General features: G+C 40.3%; 1 protein-coding gene across 8 annotated transcripts in view; it reads left to right on the top strand.

The window, feature by feature from the left end:
• Positions 1-20823, top strand: part of SULF1 (sulfatase 1) — a 126548-nt gene that overhangs the window by 77451 nt on the left and 28274 nt on the right. For 7 of the 8 annotated variants that reach the window (XM_075416029.1, XM_009940498.2, XM_075416027.1 and 4 more), the window contains 7 exons: positions 1004-1155; positions 3167-3336; positions 14012-14162; positions 15167-15342; positions 15898-16026; positions 16289-16345; positions 17375-17504. In XM_075416029.1, the coding sequence (XP_075272144.1) occupies positions 1004-1155; positions 3167-3336; positions 14012-14162; positions 15167-15342; positions 15898-16026; positions 16289-16345; positions 17375-17504 (965 nt within the window). The remainder of the gene's footprint in view (positions 1-1003; positions 1156-3166; positions 3337-14011; positions 14163-15166; positions 15343-15897; positions 16027-16288; positions 16346-17374; positions 17505-20823) is intronic. The other variant, XM_075416028.1, reaches the window with a different exon arrangement.

Genomic DNA, 20823 nt, shown 5'->3' with positions numbered 1-20823 from the left:
ACCACAGTTCTCAGGCAGTGGAAAAGCAGGGCAGAGCCATCCAAATTGACTTTTTATCCAGGCCAAAGTACACAAGCAGACAAAGAGCTTCCATACCCATCTCTCCCTAGAAGCAACACGGTTGCATTTGCCAGGGTGCCATGCCAGTGTCAATTCACCCTCCCAAAGCCAGCTGGGCAGCTTTTGGTGTCTGTGTGTCTTTGGCACAAGCGATTCACAACTCCCAGATAGCTGTGAGCCCACTGCATTGTGAGGTTGTTTTCCTTTTTGCTTCCTTCCAGAGGAATTGGCAGGGGCACCTCGCAAACCCTCTTGGGCCCAATAGCAAAGGCTGAAAGTTTCAGTCTGAGTGGGTTCTGACTTGTCACCTGGAGCTAATGAAAAAAAATACACGTAGTTTGGCAGGCCAGGCAGAGGTAGTTGACCTCCAAGTCTTTGTCTCTTCATTAGTTTTGCCGTAGAGAGAAGTTGTGGTAGCAAAGCAGGGTGGGGATTCCCTCTTGCTCTACCGAACCGTGGCCCAGTGCGATGGAGATGTGGACTTCCCAGAACTTTTATCTAACCAGCAAACCCAGCCAGTTTGCTAAGCCCAAACTTTCAAACAGCAGACGTCGAGCTCCAAAACATCACAGGACTTGCTTAAAACCCCAAGGTGTTTCTCAGATGTTTCCTCTGGGCACTGAGTTTTTAGTCCATTTGCAAGTGGAAACCAAGAGAAACATAGTCATTCTGAAAGAAAAGCAAAAATATTTCAAGAGAGCACTAGATTCCAAAAGATTAAGAAGAAAACCTAAAGTCATGAAGACTTTGAGCTGTCATAAAAAACTCTGGAAATAACTTATTTTAATCTCAAAATGCTCTAAGGTACAAAAGGAACATTTTGATGAAGTATCTCTGACATCCTAACACATTTTATCTTCGTTCATGCATCCTTTTGACTCAGACTAAAAGACTTGGATTGCAAAGCTTCATGTGTGTGTGTATTTTTTTTTTACCTTCACAGCTTTTTTTGGGAAATACCTCAATGAATACAATGGCAGCTACATCCCTCCTGGGTGGAGAGAGTGGGTTGGATTAGTGAAGAATTCTCGCTTCTATAATTACACTATTTCTCGCAATGGTAACAAAGAGAAGCACGGATTTGATTATGCAAAGGTATTTTCCAGACACATAAATGCTGCATCATTAATCCATATAAAAATCACTTTCAGATACTTAATTAACCAGAGAATTAATTAATTAATCAACTACAGTCAAGAAATTGAGATGTCATTTTCTCTCCAGGGCATTATAGATCAATTTCCATGTGAGAATATGAATTGCACAACGGAAGAAAATTTCCAAGGGCTCTTCAGTGCAGCCTGGTGATTCCTGCCTCCCTCCCTCCCTCCTTCCCTCTCTCTCTGCTAAAAGTGACGGTTCTGTGGCAGAAGCAAATAGTAAATAAAGGCCTTTCCCAAAAATCATTGTGGCCCTTGCGCTACTGAACTTTAAAGTTAGCTGAGTGTTTTAATTTATTACCCACATAAGAAACCTTAGTTAATGCTGTTTTCCATTACACGCCTGTGGTGTCAGGCTCAGGATATGACTATGAGAATAGATAAGCACGAGAACACGGCCGTTGGAAAACTTCAGAGCTTGTTTGTGCTCTTGACAAAGTTTGGAAAGCATGCTAAGGTGACCTGCCCACTGCCGTGAAGTTTCTTGGAAAGGCTTAGGAGCGCAGGTCGCAGACTTTCCAGCCTGCAGAAAGCAATCCGGAGTTTCCTCAGACTATAGCTCATGGAAGATGATACAGATGTTGCAGCTGTGGTTTCTGATCCATGTAATGAGATTTTATTGGAAGCTGGCGATGCCTGTTTTTGATTTCCCCACCCATAGAAATTACATGATACTGATTATGTATGTTTATATAGAGTAAAAGAAAAGAAAATAAAGAAATTGGTTAGCTATACAATCCTTATACACCCTGCATATGTAGCTAGAATAAATAGGCAAATAGGAGGGGAGTGGGTGCTTTGGGAGAGCAGTCATACAGGCGTTTCACCTGAACAGGCCACAAACCCAGAAATTATCACAACCCTGATGCCCCATGTTCATCCCCCGTTTTGAAAACCAGAAGGTCACTCGCTGTCTTTTCCATATCCTTGCAGGGATAGTAGCAGCCAGGGCTACCGTGTGTGCTCCGAGCGTGCAGCGGGAGAAGGGAAGGGGCAAGGGGGGGACAGGGAGCGGGTGAGCAAGAAGGTCACAGCTGGTTGGCTTGTCCTAGGACCGGCATGCGACACAGACCTTGCCCCTCAGGCTCTGCTTTTGCAGCTGTTCGGGGCCTCGAATCCACAACATATGATTAGTCATGCCTGGAAGTGCTTGAAATTACAAACATTGTCTCAGCACTTTCTCAACTAGACCTCCAGGCCAACAGTGAATGCTCCAAGGTAGCAGGTGGTTTAATTTAAGTTTTCATCTTTTTTTTCTTAGTTCCATTTCCTCCCTTCCCCTTGTAGGCTTCCATTTGCCACCTTGGCTGTGGGTTAAGCCAGTTTATTAGCAAGTCACAACCTTAATCTCAGCAGCTGCACTGCTTAAAGTTGCACAATTAAACGAACAGAGCCTGCAGGAATTCGACTGCTCCCTGCATTCGCATTTGCAATTTCTTTGGTGTTTGCAATATGTTGCCTGTTTTAGCTTTCTTCCACTTTTTACATACGCAAAAGCATAGTCTGAACAAAGAGCATGCAACACATGTTTATGTAAACAAAAAACCAATGTAAGAGTCAATGATTTCTTGCAGTTAGGAGCCATTATCTTGTGAAAGTGTTTTATCAGGGAAATTCAAGAAACATATCTTGGTCAGTATAGTCTGTCACTTTTAATGTGACAGCATTATATCACAAAATCTGGTAATCGTGTTTACTTAGTGCCTTCTGTTGTATCTGATTTGCAAAACACTGTCTCATTTTATGTGGCATCACTTGCTTAAGAAAATAATTACCACTCGGTCTCCCCAATGCTCCCTCGAATCATACATCTCTTTGATGGTATGCTTTTACTTCCTGATGAGAGCTTTAATGAGGGCTTGAAAATAGCATAATGCCATGATAGTATGTGATCTAATTAATCATGCACTTTGTAACTTTTGCTTTGTGTTAATCGTATGTTCCAGGACTACTTCACAGACCTAATCACTAATGAGAGCATTAATTACTTCAGACTGTCTAAGAGGATATATCCCCATAGGCCCATAATGATGGTCATCAGCCACGCTGCGCCCCACGGCCCCGAGGATTCGGCACCACAGTTCTCGGAGCTCTACCCCAACGCTTCGCAGCATATGTAAGTCAAAATCACACCCTGCCAGAACTGCTCTTTGTGGCCACTTCTTGTGAGGTATTTGTTTACAGAGAATTTGTAGGGACAGAGAATTCAAATATAAGAAACCCATAACAAGTGGTGAATGTTTGCTCGTTTCTTTTGCCGTGCTTGCTCCTTTCGGAGAGGAGAGTGACAGCTCTGACCATTATTAAAACAGAGAGAAGCTCTTTTCCTTCTGGGGAGTTGTGGGAGATTAAGAGGTCGGTATTTGACTTTGTAAGGGCAGCTTCTTACAATACCCTGAAAATATGTAGACACAGGTCAGGATCTGTTGGAAAGATATTACTTCCTTCGTCTTCCTCTAAGATATGCGCTTCCTGGGCTCTAACTAACTGCGTGCATTGAGAGGCAAAAACACACTTTGGTAGCTTTTGAGTGCACTGGATCTGTTTATAAACTAAATACTGGCTGATTCCCAAAACAGCCCATTAGACTGCATTTTTAAAAAATATGCTTAATCTTTTCTGGTGATAATACTATAATAATAAAAAAGAACTCTTCATTTTGTTTCTAGAACTGAGCCTAGCTCCAGGTAAAAATATGAGGATAGTCCTGGATTTAACAAATTGCTTTACAACTTCAATATTCTTTTTTCTCATAGTGAGGTGATAAGGAAGCTTTCCATTGCCCTTCTACATACTGTGGGCATGCAGCCACTCTTCCTATTTGTGCTTGAACAACTTTTTTGCACCTCCTTCCACACAGAAAAAAAATTAATAAAGTATTTTAGCTAGATTGTTCATTGATTTGGCCTCTGAAAAAGAGGAGAAATTAGCTTCATCATACTGTGGAAAAGCTCTGTGGTCTACAAATTGCATTTCAGACACTGCAGTGGCTGACATGCAAGGATGTGTTTGGTAGTTACATTAACTAGTTTAAAACTGCAAGGAGCAGCAGCTGCTGCATAAACTGCACGCATAAACTGATCATTAGTTGGGGTCAGAAAGAGATTTGCTGTTCATGGCACATGGTTAAATATTTGTTAGTTTCTATTTTTTTATCCTCTTATTGGCTGCTATTTTTCAGATATGCCACTTTCCCTGACTTTACATTCTTAACTATATTTTTCTTTTCCTACATTCTCAACAATCCCACACTCCTGAGACTAGGCTTTGCAAGTAATGCAAACCAGTCAGAAATGTTTCATAGCTGTTTAGATATTCAGGGTAATCTCTACCTGTATACACTAATGATGAGATTGATATTTTAAATTGTCAATATTCACTTGAAAAGGTAGATGGTTCTAAAGTAATCATCCTGAAGAACTGTTATCACATTATTTTGTCCTAAAGGTAAAACAAGATGGACTTAAAAACATGGAGACTGTCATGTTGGGTTGTATAAAAGATCGTTCTAACTCATTAGCTGGAGTTGTGTACTCCAGCAGAAAGCAGCAGTGAATGCTTAGGGAAAAAACCCAAGAGAAATGCCTTTTCCAGGTTTTACCAGCTTCTGAAAATCACCAGTTTAAGTGAAGCATCCATGCCACTGTGCCCCATTCTCTTTGCATTGGTCTGATCTCTTTCTGAACAGTGGTGGTAGCCCCGCAATCCAGTTGCAACAAGTTCCACAGTGTCACCCCATGCATCGGGGGCGAAGGACAACCTTTTCTTTCCTTCTAACCCTGGAGCTTGCTTGTGCCACTGGTGTCCCCTACTTCCCTTCCTGTGAGGAATAATGAATAGTCACCACGCCAAATTTAATGGACCTCTCCCATGTCTTCTTTCAGTCACCCCTTTTCATAGCAAGAGTGATATCTGTTTGTTCTCCCTCTATTCAACAGATTGCTTCCTTTTCAGTGGCACAGATTGCCTGGCCTCGGGCAAGCCGTCCTGTTTGCTGGGGGACTATCCATCATGCAGGAGGGTAGGATTCAAACTGTTTCCGCTTAGCTGTGGGGATCATGTCTGGAAGAAAAGCACTGAATCATTGTGTCTCACCCTACCTCTCCCCAGGCCAAAGTAACTCATTGTAGGCTCCATGCTTGCTGTCTTCCGATAAATGAGTGCTTGTAGGAACTTGCATTGGTTTATTGTGCTCCTGACACTCTCTACTGCTTGGTGTTTTCAGCCTACTTGTTTTCTGGCTTATGCTGCTAGAACCAATGGATTTAGTCTCCAAAATTTTAACTGCTTCTCCACCTCATACAGGTTGCATGTTACCTGCAAAAAACAAGCGAAGATCCTAGTTTTCTGTTTGCAGGCTTAGTTTCATCTAAGTACTTGTGTAAATTAATTTTTATTTGCCTGGACTCCTGGAGTCTAAACACCCTTGCTCTGCTAGGCTACTTGTGAAATAGCCCAGAATATGAGACTCAGCTGTGCTTCTTCTTGTCTTCTGGTGTTGCTGATTTCTTGGCAACCTTCCTGCAAAAAGCTTTTTCTCTGCTGACCTCAAGAGATCCTTGCTGGGCTGTTTTGTGTTCCTTATTGCACTGGCTGACTGGATGTGTTAGAGTTCAATCTGCAGACTAAGATATGAGACAAATTGAAGGTAAACTGCCAATTTGGGTGGCTGAAGCCTCCAAATAGCTGATTTCTCTAGCAAAAATACTATCAACATGCTCTACAAGATATAAGAGGTTCATTTCTCACAGAAATATTTGGTGTTCCCTGTGAAAACAGCACAAGAATAATAAAATCCCTCCTGCCGAGGTGTGTGTAATTTGAACATTTAACCCTTAGGTTGTCTTCCTTGGTGGTCAAGCACCATTTGAATTTCTTTCTTTCTGACCTTGGGTGACAGCCATCTGACCTTGGATTTTGTTTTTAAAAATGTAGTTGTTATATCATGTTACTGTAACGCCTACCTCCAACAAAGAAGGGAAACCAGGTCAAAAGCTGCTTGCCGGCTTCACAAACTGAGATGGAAGGTTATACCTACAAACCAAGGATTAAGATAGCCTGTCAACCACATGTGAGGGGAAACTTTACTTAAAAGGACAGTAGCTGAAGCAGATCCTTAAAGTACGTGATGTTTCTTTGCTGGTAAAGTGCCTGTCATTTGATTGAAATACTACCTTTACAAATTTTACAAAAACACAAACCCAAAGTTTGTTTAAAAGAAGTTTTCCACTTGCATGTACAAAGAGGGGAGCGGCTACAGCAGGAAATACTCCAGTTCAGGGAGAGTTCTGCCCTCAAGTGTGGGCGTCTGTTGGTCTCATTTCCCCACTTAATAACACAGAAAGAAAATTAAATGAATGCAACAGAAATATCCATAAGATTAATGAGAGTCCAATCAAAGACGATAAGAAAACAAAGGATTACACACCACGCTTACCTTACAATCCTGTCGTCTTCAGCACAAACAGCCTGCTAGAGTGGCTTGAAAAGTCTTACAAGGACAAGAAAGGTAATGACCTGTACACTACTTAAACATTAATTTAAAATGAACCCCGTTAATTCTCATTAGCTCCAGTTTAACATGAAACATGGACTATATCATACTAGAAGCAACAGACACTCTCTATTGTTTTTAAACATTCATTCTCTCTCCTGCTCTCCCACCTCTCCTTTCCTTAAAACATGTCCTATTCCTGACACCTAAAAATATTTCTGAAAGTTTTTGCTGGCTGCTATCACCATAATGAGTGCTATGTTTTCTGCAAATAAATCATACTAATGCGTGTACTCTAGCTATGCCCAGAAGTTATTTCTGTGGAAGAAAATAGGACTGGAGAAGATGAAAGCAATATATAGATTTTTTCTGTGGTGATGAACATCATCTGCTGGGGACCTTTGGAAATGCCGCTGTTAAATACAAAGTTATGACACAAGAGATAGTTCTCTAGGTGTTGCTGGCAGCTGTTACAGGGGAATCTTGTTCCATCAGACAGCTGAGCAGGAAAGCTCTGACTCAAAGGATGCTCTAATGAAAGCCTGAATTCTCAGTTATGCTCAGGGCCTCTGGCACTTTAACTTCCCTTTACCTTCCAGTGTGAACCAGTCTTAGGGGAACAGTGAATCAGATCTAAGCTGTTTATAACCTGTGAAGTAAACAAACATTAGAAGCAAAAATCTGCAGGAGGGAGGTTTACTGAAGAACATGAAAAATGAAAATTTGAAACACTGCTGGCTGCTCTGAGTTAAAGATCCTAGGGCTGGCAGGAGGACTGACAACCAGATTTTATGGTTACCTGGAAGAAGTCTTACTGCCAGGCTAAATCTCTTAGGAGAGGCATCTAGAAATGGTATCTGGGAAAAGATCAGAAAGCTTCTCAGCGTGATGTGAGAAAAGGTAGGTGATACGAAAGGCAGAGCTTTAAAATCCCATTTAAAGATAGAGTGAAAAGTGCTGAATGATCAGTTCTGGTGGTAGTGGTGTGTTTGCAGTGGTGAAGCATGAAGAGCAATGCTGTCTCACCTCCGAATCCCCAGAGTCATCTTAACTGCGAATGTGGGGTGTGAGATGGCTGCATTCAGGGTGCCTTCTAGTCACTGAGGCTGAGTCACAAACATCTGCCAGTCACAGGGGTATTTCTGGTAATGTGGGCACTTACCCATTAGAGTAGGATCACACATTTGCATCAGTAATAAATCTTGACATGTCAGTGTGTCTTGTCACGGCTGGCCTGAGGCCCACTTGGACTCCTGACTTAGAGATAAATGAGCAGAATCACCACGCACACCATTGCAATTGCGACTTTAAACAGGACTAGAAGAAATGGTGTGATATAGAAACGTGATAAGATTCTAGTCACACCATTAACTTCTGCAGCAGCAACAAATAATTTTTCCTAAAATATAAAGGTGTTATATTTAATGGGTAACAACTTTTTTTTTCTTGATTTCAAAACTTAGCAGTTGCGTTACACTTCAGGCGTGAAACAGTCATCCTCACATCCCCAGATAAATATCCCTGAGTATAAAAGATTTCCCTTTTAAAAGGCAGCAAAAGTAGACACAGAATGGTGAAATTCCACTTCACATTAATACTGACCATGCCATTGGTCATGTTTTTTTAACTTTTAATTTTGCCCAGAATCTAGGCTTCCTGCTCTCTAAGAACAGTGTCTAAACCTGGAAGTCTACATTCCCTGGAAACAAAGGATTTGCTTCCTTTGTTTATCTACTCTCTTTCTGAAGAAACATGACCACTTATGCAATGTTTGCTGATCACATTTCAAAGAATAACATAGGTGTTAATTTTGTACAGAAACTATTCATTTTTCACAATTAGTTTTACCATAGGTATTATTTTTAAAGGTTGTTGCCTTTTTTTTTTATGAAAAGCAAATGTTCCTGGAGCATATAAGCACTGTATTATTTTCACTAAATGGAGGACTCCCAATCCAAACAGAAGATTAGCCAAACAATTTTGGGATAAAAACCCATGAGAACTCTATGCAATATTCAAACTCAACATTTTCAGGCAGCATTTTTGTGAACATAATTTTCTGTTGTTGGATAAAAACAGGAGGGAATTAGGAGACTGTAAATAGAGACAAACAGATTTTTAGTATGAGCAATTGAACAAATGTTTGTAAACATGCTTGTTTCTTTCCTTGTTAACTCTTCTGAAAAGGAAATGTATATATTTAGATCAAACTTCTAGAAAACAAATGTTAATATAGAGTTGCACTGAATTCTGGGAGCTCTTAAAACATGCTGTACTCTGCTTTATTTCTTTTCCACACAGATACCACAACTGTGTAAACAGCATTAGCCAAGTCTCCCATTCTTTTCTTAACCTGTAAAGTATCTTTTTGTAATAATGATTTTCAGAAGGGCTTTATTCCTTTTGTTTCACTGAATATCACACAAAAGGAGGTTCAGTTAGTAGTAGAAGACAGCATAACTCATTTCTGAATGATTTGCTATATGAGGACCCCATTTCAATAGGTCCTCAAGTACAAACATCCATTCTTGTAGGATGTTGGGGTTTTTTACTTCTTGTCTGACTTAAAGTTAATGTGTGCCTTAGGAGCCAAATAAGATGCATTCTCTATTTTGAACTTCAAATTTAAATATATAGATATAGTAAATATGTTGTCAGTAAGAGTAATTAAAAAGTGTGGTATGAAATACTGATTGCTCATGTAACTAAAAGGATATTGAGGCCTTTTGGATTCAGGCCACAAAGCTGAATGCTACTATAAATCCTTTCAACATTACTTTAAGTATCTATATAAACCGATGTTTACAGATAAATAAATGATAGACTTCATGGTGAATCTTTCTTTAAAGACAAAAGTGCACTAGTGCTTATAGATGCTTACTCCTTCCACAACCTAACAGAACACTGTCATCACCACTGTGGGCTTTCCTGCTGTGGTTTAACAGGTGGTAAAGAGACAGTGAATGCAGTTTCCGTGATGTAGCGCGAACAAAACAACGCACATTGATGCAGAGACAGTAAGTGCTAACAGAATTCAAACCACACAAGTCATCCCCTTCCTGAGGAGACTGTAATCTAAGGCTAGAGAAGGCTAATACTAGTTTACTTATTCATTTTTTTGCAAAAGTGGACATAAAAAGGGATGATTTCTCTGTAAATTTATTCACATAGGTGAATGATTATGAAATCTCCGAATGAATTATTTTTCTCATTCTGAGAATACCTTTATGGGAAAGGGCCTGACTGGGTTCAGTGTTTGTTACTGTTAAATATTTGGGATTTTTTTGTTAGTTAAACAGGGGGTATCAATTTGAAACTTTATGAACCTGGCATCTTACAGTGTCCTGCTCAGTGCCAGAATAAGCCTGTCATGGAGTACCAAGCAGTCTCTGTGTAGTAAGTTCTGCGTAGTATGTGTTGGTCAAATGTAAGTGAGCAACTGAGCAATCTAGATTTGCCCAAGCTACTATAGCTACAAGAATGACAAATACTATACCTTTTCAGTAGAGTAATCATTTGCTCTCTCAATCCTCACCCTTTCTACAGATTTAACATTCATGTAGCATGTTGCTGGTCATTTTAGAACAGAGCTACATGAAGGGGAGCACTTTTTCATGTTATCTATTTTTGTAACATGTAAACTGAACTCTCAGTCAGTCTCCAGCCACACATTCAGAGGTTTAAGTGCTTTACTATTTGCTGACCAACTAGCAAGAATGACCTTGAAACCAGAAACTGCTGCTTACTGCACTCTGGAGCAGCATCTGAGCTGTTCAGGGACAGCCTGGCAAAGACTTTCAGTAGCTCCTTGCCAGGCTTAGAAGCCATGGACAACCTGAAAATAATGAGATACCTGGCACTGTCTGCTGATCACGGGACAACAAATGTGCTCAAGACAATACAGTGTCCATAACTGAGAAGAGGCAATAGAAGACACAGAACATTTCTTCAATCTTATATTCCCAGTGCTAAGAGGAATGAAGGAGATATAGATGTTGGTGCTACTTTACAGCAGTGCTTTTCAATAAAGAGCAAAGCTGTTCCCAAAAATGGAAAAATAGACACGGTGACAGACTGTGCCATGATGACTTTCAGGGGCTTATAACAGCTGAACATTTAGTTGATAGTTCCTACTGCTTCAAGAAAAAAATGTTGTGATAAACAGTTATCACTGACAGGGAAGAGGTCTGTCTACTTCCAAAGCTTTTCATAAATCAGCAATACTCACCCCAGAATTCTCCTCGGTTGCATTTGTTTTGGGATTTTTGACCCCCCAAAAAGGTAGACAGATCTGAGGGCAATGTCAGGTCTTGTGCCTGCAAGCAGTGTGATTCTGGTGGCTTTCTGCAAAAGCGGGGTGTGCAGGGAACACATGGGGATTTTGGATTCCTTTCTGTGTCTCCCTAGCACTCTTTCACCTCCACTTCGGACCCTCATTTCACTTTTCTCTTCAGCCACTGGATTGGATATTTCGCAGAAGGTCCTGTTCCTTGAATTGTCTGGGAGGAAAATTCTGCTCATTTTCTGCCTGCTGCATTTCTCACCCAGAAAATTCAAAATGCATTTGGAAAGTGTCTGTGAAAGGTTTTAACCACCCTGCTAAACCCTTGAGTGTTGCTTTTAAAGACTATCCATTATGCGGAGGAGGCTTCTGACAATGGCCTGGGAACGTGAGACCCAAGCCCGCTTCAGCAGCTGGCTCTCCTTGCTGGCACAGTGGCAGGCTGTCACAGCACGGCTGGCTCAGCACAGCTCACAGCCACCTCATCCCTCCGTGCCAGGGGCACTTGGGAGTCCGCTGGAAAAAAGCAGGGGTTTGCTGGAAAATGCTGATTAATCAAAACCGAGCTCTTTCATGGGAAAACATCTTGTTTGACAAGCTTCCAAAGAAAGAGAGGAAAAATTGCACTGGAAGTATCCTTCTTTTCTGCCAATGTGTCGGACACCTAATAGGTGACCAAAACTCACAAGACTTGCTTCTTCAGCATCTAGGGCTCCCATTGGTCCATCTGCTAGGGCTGCTGGCTAGCCATCAACCAAGAGGGCTGTGCTCCTGGGCTCAGTTTCATTAATTTTGTGATAGTATAAACAATCCTTTTAAAAATCAGACTTCTACCATGGGAAATGTCATAATTTTTACTTTTATACCTGAAATAAAAGAATTGCCAGCAGAAAAGGAATTTCACTTCATGTTTGTCTTTGTTAACCTTTCCAGCCTTCTTAGGAAGGAAGTACTCAAGGAAATGTTCACAAATCCTGTGATAACATTGTCTCATTTCTGTTTTCCCTTGATGCTAATGGTTAAGTAGGTTAGTCAAAACTAGCTGCAAGCACTAGAGACATATGTGCTTCTCAAATTCCACCTAAATTCTCAAAAAAGTCTCCAATTAAAATGTGGACTCCATTAATTTATTGCAGTTGACTATCAGTCTATTACATTGTCCATTCAGTCAATATTTATCATCAGAATATGGTTATAGATTATATATACTGTAGCTGATACAGTAAAAACAACTGCTTCGGTAAAATCAACTGATTCCACCATTCTATGATTACGTGCAACCATGTCAAGAAAAAATGAAGGCTAAATGAAGGACTGGTCAAATGTGTGACTTCAAGCTATCAGTATACAATGTTCTGATATTGTTCAGTGCTACCTCCTACAAGAGGAAAACTAGACACAAATATTTCTGTGGGAAAATGTACCTTTGGGTAATGTACATATTAAAATTATCAGTATCTAAACCATAAATCAATATTGAATTGCATTTTTGTTATAAACTTCAAAGGGAACCATAGGAATTAAATTAATCCAGTCACACAACAGCATTTTTTCATTTTCTATTTACATCTATTTTTCAAAGGTAATGCTACAATACATGTATGGTGTACTGCGGTGTATTAGAAATGGGGGAAAAATAAACCCCAAGAACTTAATCAAAACAAAGCCCAGATTATCAAAGCTTAGATTCTGCAAGTGTTAGAGAAGGAAAGTGGTTATATGTAGGTGAAACCATTACGGGACTTGGGTTTTGTTTGGTTTCTCTTCACCTTTTAATTGTCTTGTATGCTAGGCATAAAAACTGGATTGATGGAGAGCTTTTATACCATGCATACCTGTACAGCAAATATACTTGACATATTTTTTGCAGTACCTTTTCTACAGAGGTGATATATCTGTGAACATATTCTTGTTTTGTATACGGTATCTTCAAAAAATTTACTGGCTATGGATAGAACAACTCTCTTAAATCTTTCCTTTGATGTTTGTGCAAACTCCTAAAGCACCTTTCTTTGCTTCAGTAGGACTCTGTGCCATACTTCTTCTTAGTACTAGTATCGACAGCAGTCTTAGTTTAATATTGTTGTCATAGTTCATGTTATTCTGGTAATGCACTGTGCTTTGTATGCACATAAAAAAAACCTCAACCACCTCAACAATATTTAGTGTATAAATAAATGTTATTTTGATATGGGTATAATCTCCATGTGTACATCACTGGGCATCACTGAAACACAGCTCAGGTGAGGGCCAAGGGCAAGTGATGGAGACTGAACGTGGGACTGGAGCCGGCGGCGCTGCCTGCAGCACTGTCTCAGCTCTCTTCTTTAAGGCCACAACATGGCCTTGCATCAGAGCTGACCCTGCGCCCGGGCAGTCAGCCCCAGGGGAATTCCACGTGGGGTCCTGGCAATGCCTCCACGCATCTTTGGTGATGGGGAGGGGAAAAAAGTCAGTGCTTTCGCTCTTCTGGGCATCTTGAAAACTGGTAACACTGGTGTTGCTCTTCTTAGTACTGACTACTAAATATCTTTATCCCACAGGGAAATATCTTTCTTATGAGTTCCACTTAACTTGTGCTAATATAAAGGTAATTTCCCCACTGGAAGCATCAGGGCAATTTACATTAATACTCAGGGGAAGTAGTCATCTTTGATCTCTGACTTCCTTCATTTTTCTGCTTATCTTTATGGGATGCATCATTCAGATGAGCATTTTAATGATTATGGATTTTTTGCCATATCCCAAATAGTAACATGGATCTGGAAGTAGTCTCTGAGCTTAAAAGAGAGCTGAGAAAGTTGTTAAAAACTTTTAAGGAAGTGATGTATGAGCCAATGAAGCTTGGAAGACACTGAAGTGATGTTTGTTGATATCTGACCTTAGAAATACCAAACACCACATAGAATTTGTGATGTAACTGTTTTTTGGCTGTTCCTATGTTGGAGGAGTTCCCACCTGCCTCTGATGCCTGTGATGCTGCACAACTTTTCAGATCCTTTCCTTTCCTCCCAGCACTCCCAGCTACAACTATGCGCCAAACATGGACAAGCACTGGATCATGCAGTACACGGGGCCCATGCTGCCTATCCACATGGAGTTTACAAATGTCTTGCAGCGCAAAAGACTTCAGACCCTGATGTCAGTTGATGACTCTATGGAAAGAGTGAGTTCAAGAAACTACTGTGAATTCAATCTTATTCATTGGTAACAAAACTAATTCAATTCCTTCTTTACCTTCACCAACCGCAGCCTGGTGAAAGCCCTTGGGCTACGAAGAATTACTCCATGTATCCCCAGTAGAAATGAATTCTGGTTCTCTGTGACGTAGTGCCAAGCTCCTCGCTTGCTTCTTTTAATGCTGGCTAAATAAACTGATGATTTCTTTTAAAGGGAAAAGTCACTGGGCCTAATATAAAGCCTGGTATTAACAGAAGATACGTCACCTGCGTGTACACATGGATACACAGGTGCGCACATGACAACTTCTATTCATTTCACACACTCCCTTCGCAGTTCGTCCTTCAGCTGGAATCTGGGAATGGGTAAATGACAGCAACTCAGGTGTCAGTCTGCTAGTGTCTGCAGAAGTTAGGCAATGCAGTGTACAGCTAATTATAGGTAACGTGATACATGAACTATTAGGTGTACTTTGCATGACTTTTTGTTCCAAAATCAAGCACCATGACCAAAGATCTTCCCCCAGAGAGATTTATTTAAACTTTAATAAAAATTTACAGCCTTTTCCCAAGCCCACAACTGTGAGGAATGAGAAAGTTGTAGACTAACACAGTAAATCAAATCTGAGTACCATTTGCCCTAAAGCTGTAGTAGATTTTTTTCCCAAGCTGTGTTGAAGTACTCAACAACTTCTGGATATACTAATGCAACTACGCTAGTATTACCATATTTTGTTACTCTAATTTTCTGGACCTGTTTAATTTCCCCCTGTCAATTGTGAAATTGAACTTGTAAGCTGATTTTTTTAGTAGCATAGTAGAGACAGGATGTAAAAATATCCATCCCCAGAATGTCTATTTCAACAACCTCATCAATGTCATGTTTGGTTCTGAGAATTTAAGGGAGTAAAATGATGGTTATATGTGATGGTTATGTATAAAATATGTTTTTCTGCATTTAATTCAGAGTTTTTCCTGTGCTGTGTTACAGTTATACCAAATGCTTGCAGAGATGGGAGAACTGGAGAATACCTACATTATTTACACTGCTGACCATGGTTACCATATCGGGCAGTTCGGACTGGTCAAGGGGAAGTCAATGCCCTACGACTTTGATATTCGAGTTCCTTTCTTTATTCGTGGTCCAAGTGTAGAGCCGGGATCAGTGTATGTTCACTTATGTCTCTAGAACAGCTGTTGAACCTAATGTAAAATGCTTCTAAGAGCATGTAATTATCACTTATTTTCATAAAGGATGCCTTCTTATTGTAGAGCAATGAGTCTTATAAAGAGTCATGCCTTTCATTTTGCATATTATTAACAAATTATAACGCAGATGAGAAAATTGTATAAAGTGTAGTCCTGTAGGGTCAGGCTTTGGGGTTTGCTTTTAAAAGGTAGGTGCTCATTTTTGCTGCTTAACTTATGGTTTAGCAGAAAGTATGGCGTCATGCCTTCATTGTCAAGAAGATGAGAACAGTGTGGTGACCGTCATCCTTGTTTTATTGTGCTTAGCTTTTTCTTTGCAATGACAGTCTGCAGTACTGACCTGTCATTCTCAGAGTTGTAGCCTTCAAAGGGGAATTTCTAAACTTAGCACTTCTGTAGAGCTTTACATCTTCAAAGCCCTGTTAAACATTAATTACCGTTCTGTTTCCAAGAGAATGTGAAGACTTACATATTGAACTCATGACAACTATGACCTTTTCTGTTGATTTGCAGAGTGCCTCAGATAGTTCTGAATATCGATCTTGCTCCAACAATTCTGGATATAGCAGGGCTTGACACACCTCCAGATATGGACGGCAAATCTGTCCTAAAGATTCTGGACTTGGAGAGACCAGGAAACAGGTGGGTCCCAGTGGTTTTTTTTAACCAGTTCAGAAGTAAACACCTAAGTAAATCAACAACTGAGTGGAAAAAGATATTCGGTGAAAATGAGCTGTGTCATGCCAAGCACCACAGCTTTCACATTTGAAGAGTCTCTTAAATAGCACATCTATAAAATTGCAGGTGTATATAAGTGAAGAAATGTTTTTTTCAAAAATAAATTGTTAACACTCGCAGTTCTATACATAGGTGCCAGCAGTAAATATTGTTATTTTGCTTTCAGGTTTCGAACAAACAAGAAGACCAAAATTTGGCGTGACACATTTCTGGTGGAAAGAGGGTAATTATTAGGGGTGAGAGAGTTTTGGGAGAACCTGTCTGCTAGGAACACTCTCTTGTACGCGCTCTCCTTTCTGCTCCCTTCTCTTTCATTTTATGGTCAGTGAAGTAGTAAATTTTGCAAGCAAGCTTACAGGCCTGACTTGTTTCCTAGTTTCCCACCACTGGCTTTGCAAGCTGCCGTGCTTCCAAACCCCTGCCTCTGAAGAAATTTGAAGGCATGCTTTTCTGGCAGCTCTTATAGCCTGAGCCTCCTCTTTCTCTAGCATTGTACTTGTGACCCCTTATGTCATCATCTGAATCATTTTATTTCCAAATCTCTGTTTCAAATCCATCTGCACAGAATCCTTTTATCAACTGATTTTGTATTTTCCACTGCAGACTGGAAACATTCTTCAGTTTTGCTTTAGCTAAAAAAACCCACCTTATATGTAAATGAGATTATAATGAGTATAACTGCTCCTCTTTTCACTGATACCTCTTTACTCCCTCTCACCTTGCCATTTACTGCTATGAAAATTTTCTCTGGGTGAAAATTTTACAGCAGCTGCCTTGTGGCACTTAATGGCTTTACAGATTAAGGCGATCTTGTGTGACGTAGTGCAAAACAGTGCATAAGACACGTTGTTATATATAATAGACACATTGTGATATATAATATATAGTCAAGCTAATACTGAATGAGTATGGAAGCCCTGTGGTCTCTTCAGCTGGGCTTTTCAGTCAGGCAAGTACTGCTTTAGTGTGTTCTGCTTTGTGAAAGAACATACATTTATGTGTGAATGGTGCTGAACTGTATCAGTTAGACATATTTCAGCAGGCCTTATTTCTTTTGGGGTAATTTCCAGCAAATCACCTGAGCCTTTTTTTACTGCATGACCTACACTGAAGGTCAGTAACAGAAATGTGGGGAATTTTTTCCCCTGAGAAGACATTAAATCTTCAAATAGCTTTGCTTTTCCAGTTAAATTCGTCATCTCCAGAGTTTAGAAAAATGTCTCTAAAATATTCAACTTTATTTTTTTTAAAGCAAATTTCTACGCAAGAAGGAGGAACCCAACAAAAACACTCAGCAGTCTAATCAACTACCAAAATATGAGAGAGTAAAAGAATTATGCCAACAAGCAAGATACCAGACAGCCTGTGAACAACCAGGACAGGTAGGCCACAAACAACTAAAGTTTCTTATGTGCCACAGGGAAATACCTATTTTTCAATATGAGTCAAAAGAATTTGAAGAATATGGCATTTGGAAGACAGGTAAAAAAACATTTTACGTGAGTATCTTCAGAGCAGAGAAAACCAGACACAAATTGCTCTAAGCAACAGTCCAGCTGAAGGTGTCAGAGATCTGGTCCTCAGTTTGCTGTCTCAGTGTAGGGCTTACGGTAAAAATCCCGTGCTGAAATATAACATTAGATGACTACTTCTTTTTTTTTGTTCAGTGTATTGCTAAATATGCAAGATAATTCAATGGTAATTATGAGTAAGGGATAGATCTTTTTGAAGCTTGGACTCACTGGGCTAATTCAGAACTACTGAAGCAAATTTGTTAGTCTGATGGTTACACATGATTTTGTTTGCTGTGACGAGCAACCAAATAACACACTTGGTAATCATCATGCTTTATTATTTATTGAACTGCCTTTAATAGAAGGGGCCCCTTGCTCAGAAACACTTGCTGTTTAAGGTCACTGTAAGGATTCAGACAGTGATAACTCATAACCCAGCGCTACTTTTTCTTATAGCCTAAATGATTTCAGTACAAGGCCTGACTCTGATACAAAGGCCCAATTGCTTGCTCATAAAACCAGAAGTTACTGCACCCCTGACTAGTGTGCTTACACCTGCAGCTCTGCAGTGCGTATACAGGGAGGGAGCTGAATTAGGAAAAATTGAGCCTGACTCCAAATTCTCTTTGATCCGTTCTGAATTAATGCCATAACTGCAGTAAACTATGAAGACAAATTTACTGGGGAGATGTTGAAGGGAGCCGTACGCCTTCCCCCTGCCACCACCTCTAGCCCGGTACATGCTGGGGGCCCTGTCAACGGCTCATGGCTGCCCTGCCGTCCCCCCGCCTCCATCCCCATCCCCCCGCGCCTCCCTGGAGGAGTGTGGGGAGATTTCTCCCAGGCAGGCACTTGCGCTTTTCCCTCAGATGTTTTCTCAGCCCGCTGCAGCCGGCTGTAGGCCTGGCGCTGAAATACCAGCGAGCTGTTTTGAACGGGGCCATAAAGCCTCCGCTGTGCTCCGCTCCCCTCTGCAGCCACCCAAGGTGCTTCGCCCGGGCAGGGAGAGCTCTGTGCAGCAAACCCGAGGGCGCTGGGGAGAGCTGGCTCGCTTAGAGCAACGCTCTGTCCCTGCCTTTCCCCGGCTCGTTCATTAGAGCATAGTGTTACAGTAAATCGTGGTTAATCCCGGATTGGACTGGAATATGTTTTGGCTGGCGCTTTCTCGGTCAGGTCTTCTGCCACAGCTCTCACCTCACACATGTTCCTTAAACGCAGCCACTTTTGAAGGGATATACACAATATCGCAGTCTCACCCAAGGGCAAAGTTTTCAGGAGTTCAAACGCTGCCATTGTAAACAGAGATTAAATCTGAAAAACTGGACATTTTATAAAAACTAACGGTGATCAATGGAGTCATTTAGACTGTTAGACGCTAAAATGTTTAGTTTTAAAACACTAAAATATTTTCTTTGCAATTATTTCTTATATTTGTTACCTCTTGTGCCAAAATCTGGGTTTGGAATAGCTTTGCTTTTCCACATGTGAATAGAAAAGGTTAAGTGTCCTGACCAGATATCACACCTGAAGCAGCAGCAAACACTGCTCCCAGCCCTGCTCCCAGCCCACTGCGGCAGACGTGTCTTTCCACCCCATATTGGTGAATCCCGTTTGATTGCAGGGCGGAGGGAGAAGGCCTTGAGCCAGCAAGGAGCTCGTGAGAGCAGTGGTGTTTAATAGCAGCTCTCCCACCTACGAACTCCCATGGAGGTCCTCTAAATGCAGAAGATATGTTGGCTCCACAGAGCCCAGCAGCCATCCCTTACGGTTGAATGAATTGAATCTTTTGGGACCAATTTTCAGACCTAACCATTGGTGTCTATAAATTATGCTCTTAATCAAAGAGACCAAAGTTGTCCCTGATACTTGTAACAGCCTGAAGATTTCTTGCAGGGATGCTGAAGCTAGATGTGCCTACAGAAATCCCCTGTCAGACAGAGCAAGGGCAGTTTCTCTTTCAGGGACGGGCTACACGCAGTGCTCACAGGGAAGTAAATGCAGAATAGGAAGCGTGTGAATTTAAAGAGTAACCATGGAATAACATGAACTTCAGCAAGGCATCGCAGTGTGGAATAAATGTCCGCAGGATTTTTTCCATGTATAAAAATTCTTAAAGAATATTCATAGTTAATGGTCCAAATAATTTTCCTTTAGCCCAGATGATTTCTGACGTGTAACCTGAGGCATCTTAGTTTAACGTGAGGTTCCTCCAGCAGATTCCCCCTAGTCATTTTGCACCTCGTGGAGAAGAGAAAGAGGACATATTTTTATGTGGGTTTTAACTTTGTTTTATCTTTTGAGATTAGTGTCTTTAATTTCAATAACACAGGTGCATATATAGAAAAAATCTTCATTTTAATTTATGATGGTTTTTAATACTTCATACATTTACTCTAATTGGTTACAGTTAACATCATTTACACTAAAATCGCCTTCACAGCATGAGTGATTGCTGACAGATTTTTAAAGAATTAAATAACTGGTCTGTGGGAAGTTGCTGCTAAATGTCTGGAACTAAGAATAGGCATTTTTGGTGAATTAATACACTGATACTGTCTAGTACATTTAGAACTTGTTCTTCATTTTAATCTACTTTAGTCAATAGCTAGTTCATTTGAAACAGAGAACACAACTGGGAGTTGAAAAAGAATTTTTTTTTCCTGTATTAAAATGAGGTGTGATCCTGAGACCTGCTAGTTCCAAAATCTCCAAGGATGTGGTACTCAGGACAATAATTGCTTCAGCTTATATTTATTATTTATATATAATTAGTAAGTAACCTCTAAGTAAAAAAATAATAATAAAAAAAAGAACCTGGCATAGTAATGACAATTTTATCAATTAAAAGTTTCAAAATTTCCATTTTTTCATATGCCCAATGTCTACCTAAATGTAAGTAAACCTAAAAAAATGGGGAAAAAGATAATATTAAACATCTGTATAATTGCTATAATTAGTCCATAATTGTTTAAGTTCTGAATGACAGTTCGCCAAAAAGGCATAGGAAATTTAGATTATAGATTACATTTAGCTGCAAATCAGGAAGGCTTATGGGTTAACCAAAAAAAAAAGACAAGTTTCTTTTCATTAAGAAAAAACAGTTGAAAAACGCATATGCAAAATGAAGTTAAACTACTTCCACAGTGAGTTTTTTTTTATTTAAATTTTTTAGCACTGTTGACAGATT

Source organism: Opisthocomus hoazin, chromosome 3, assembly GCF_030867145.1.
Source record: "Opisthocomus hoazin isolate bOpiHoa1 chromosome 3, bOpiHoa1.hap1, whole genome shotgun sequence".
Classification (NCBI taxonomy): domain Eukaryota; kingdom Metazoa; phylum Chordata; class Aves; order Opisthocomiformes; family Opisthocomidae; genus Opisthocomus; species Opisthocomus hoazin.
The sequence above is the reverse complement of the archived record's forward strand: the minus strand, read 5'-3'. Positions and strand labels throughout refer to the sequence as shown.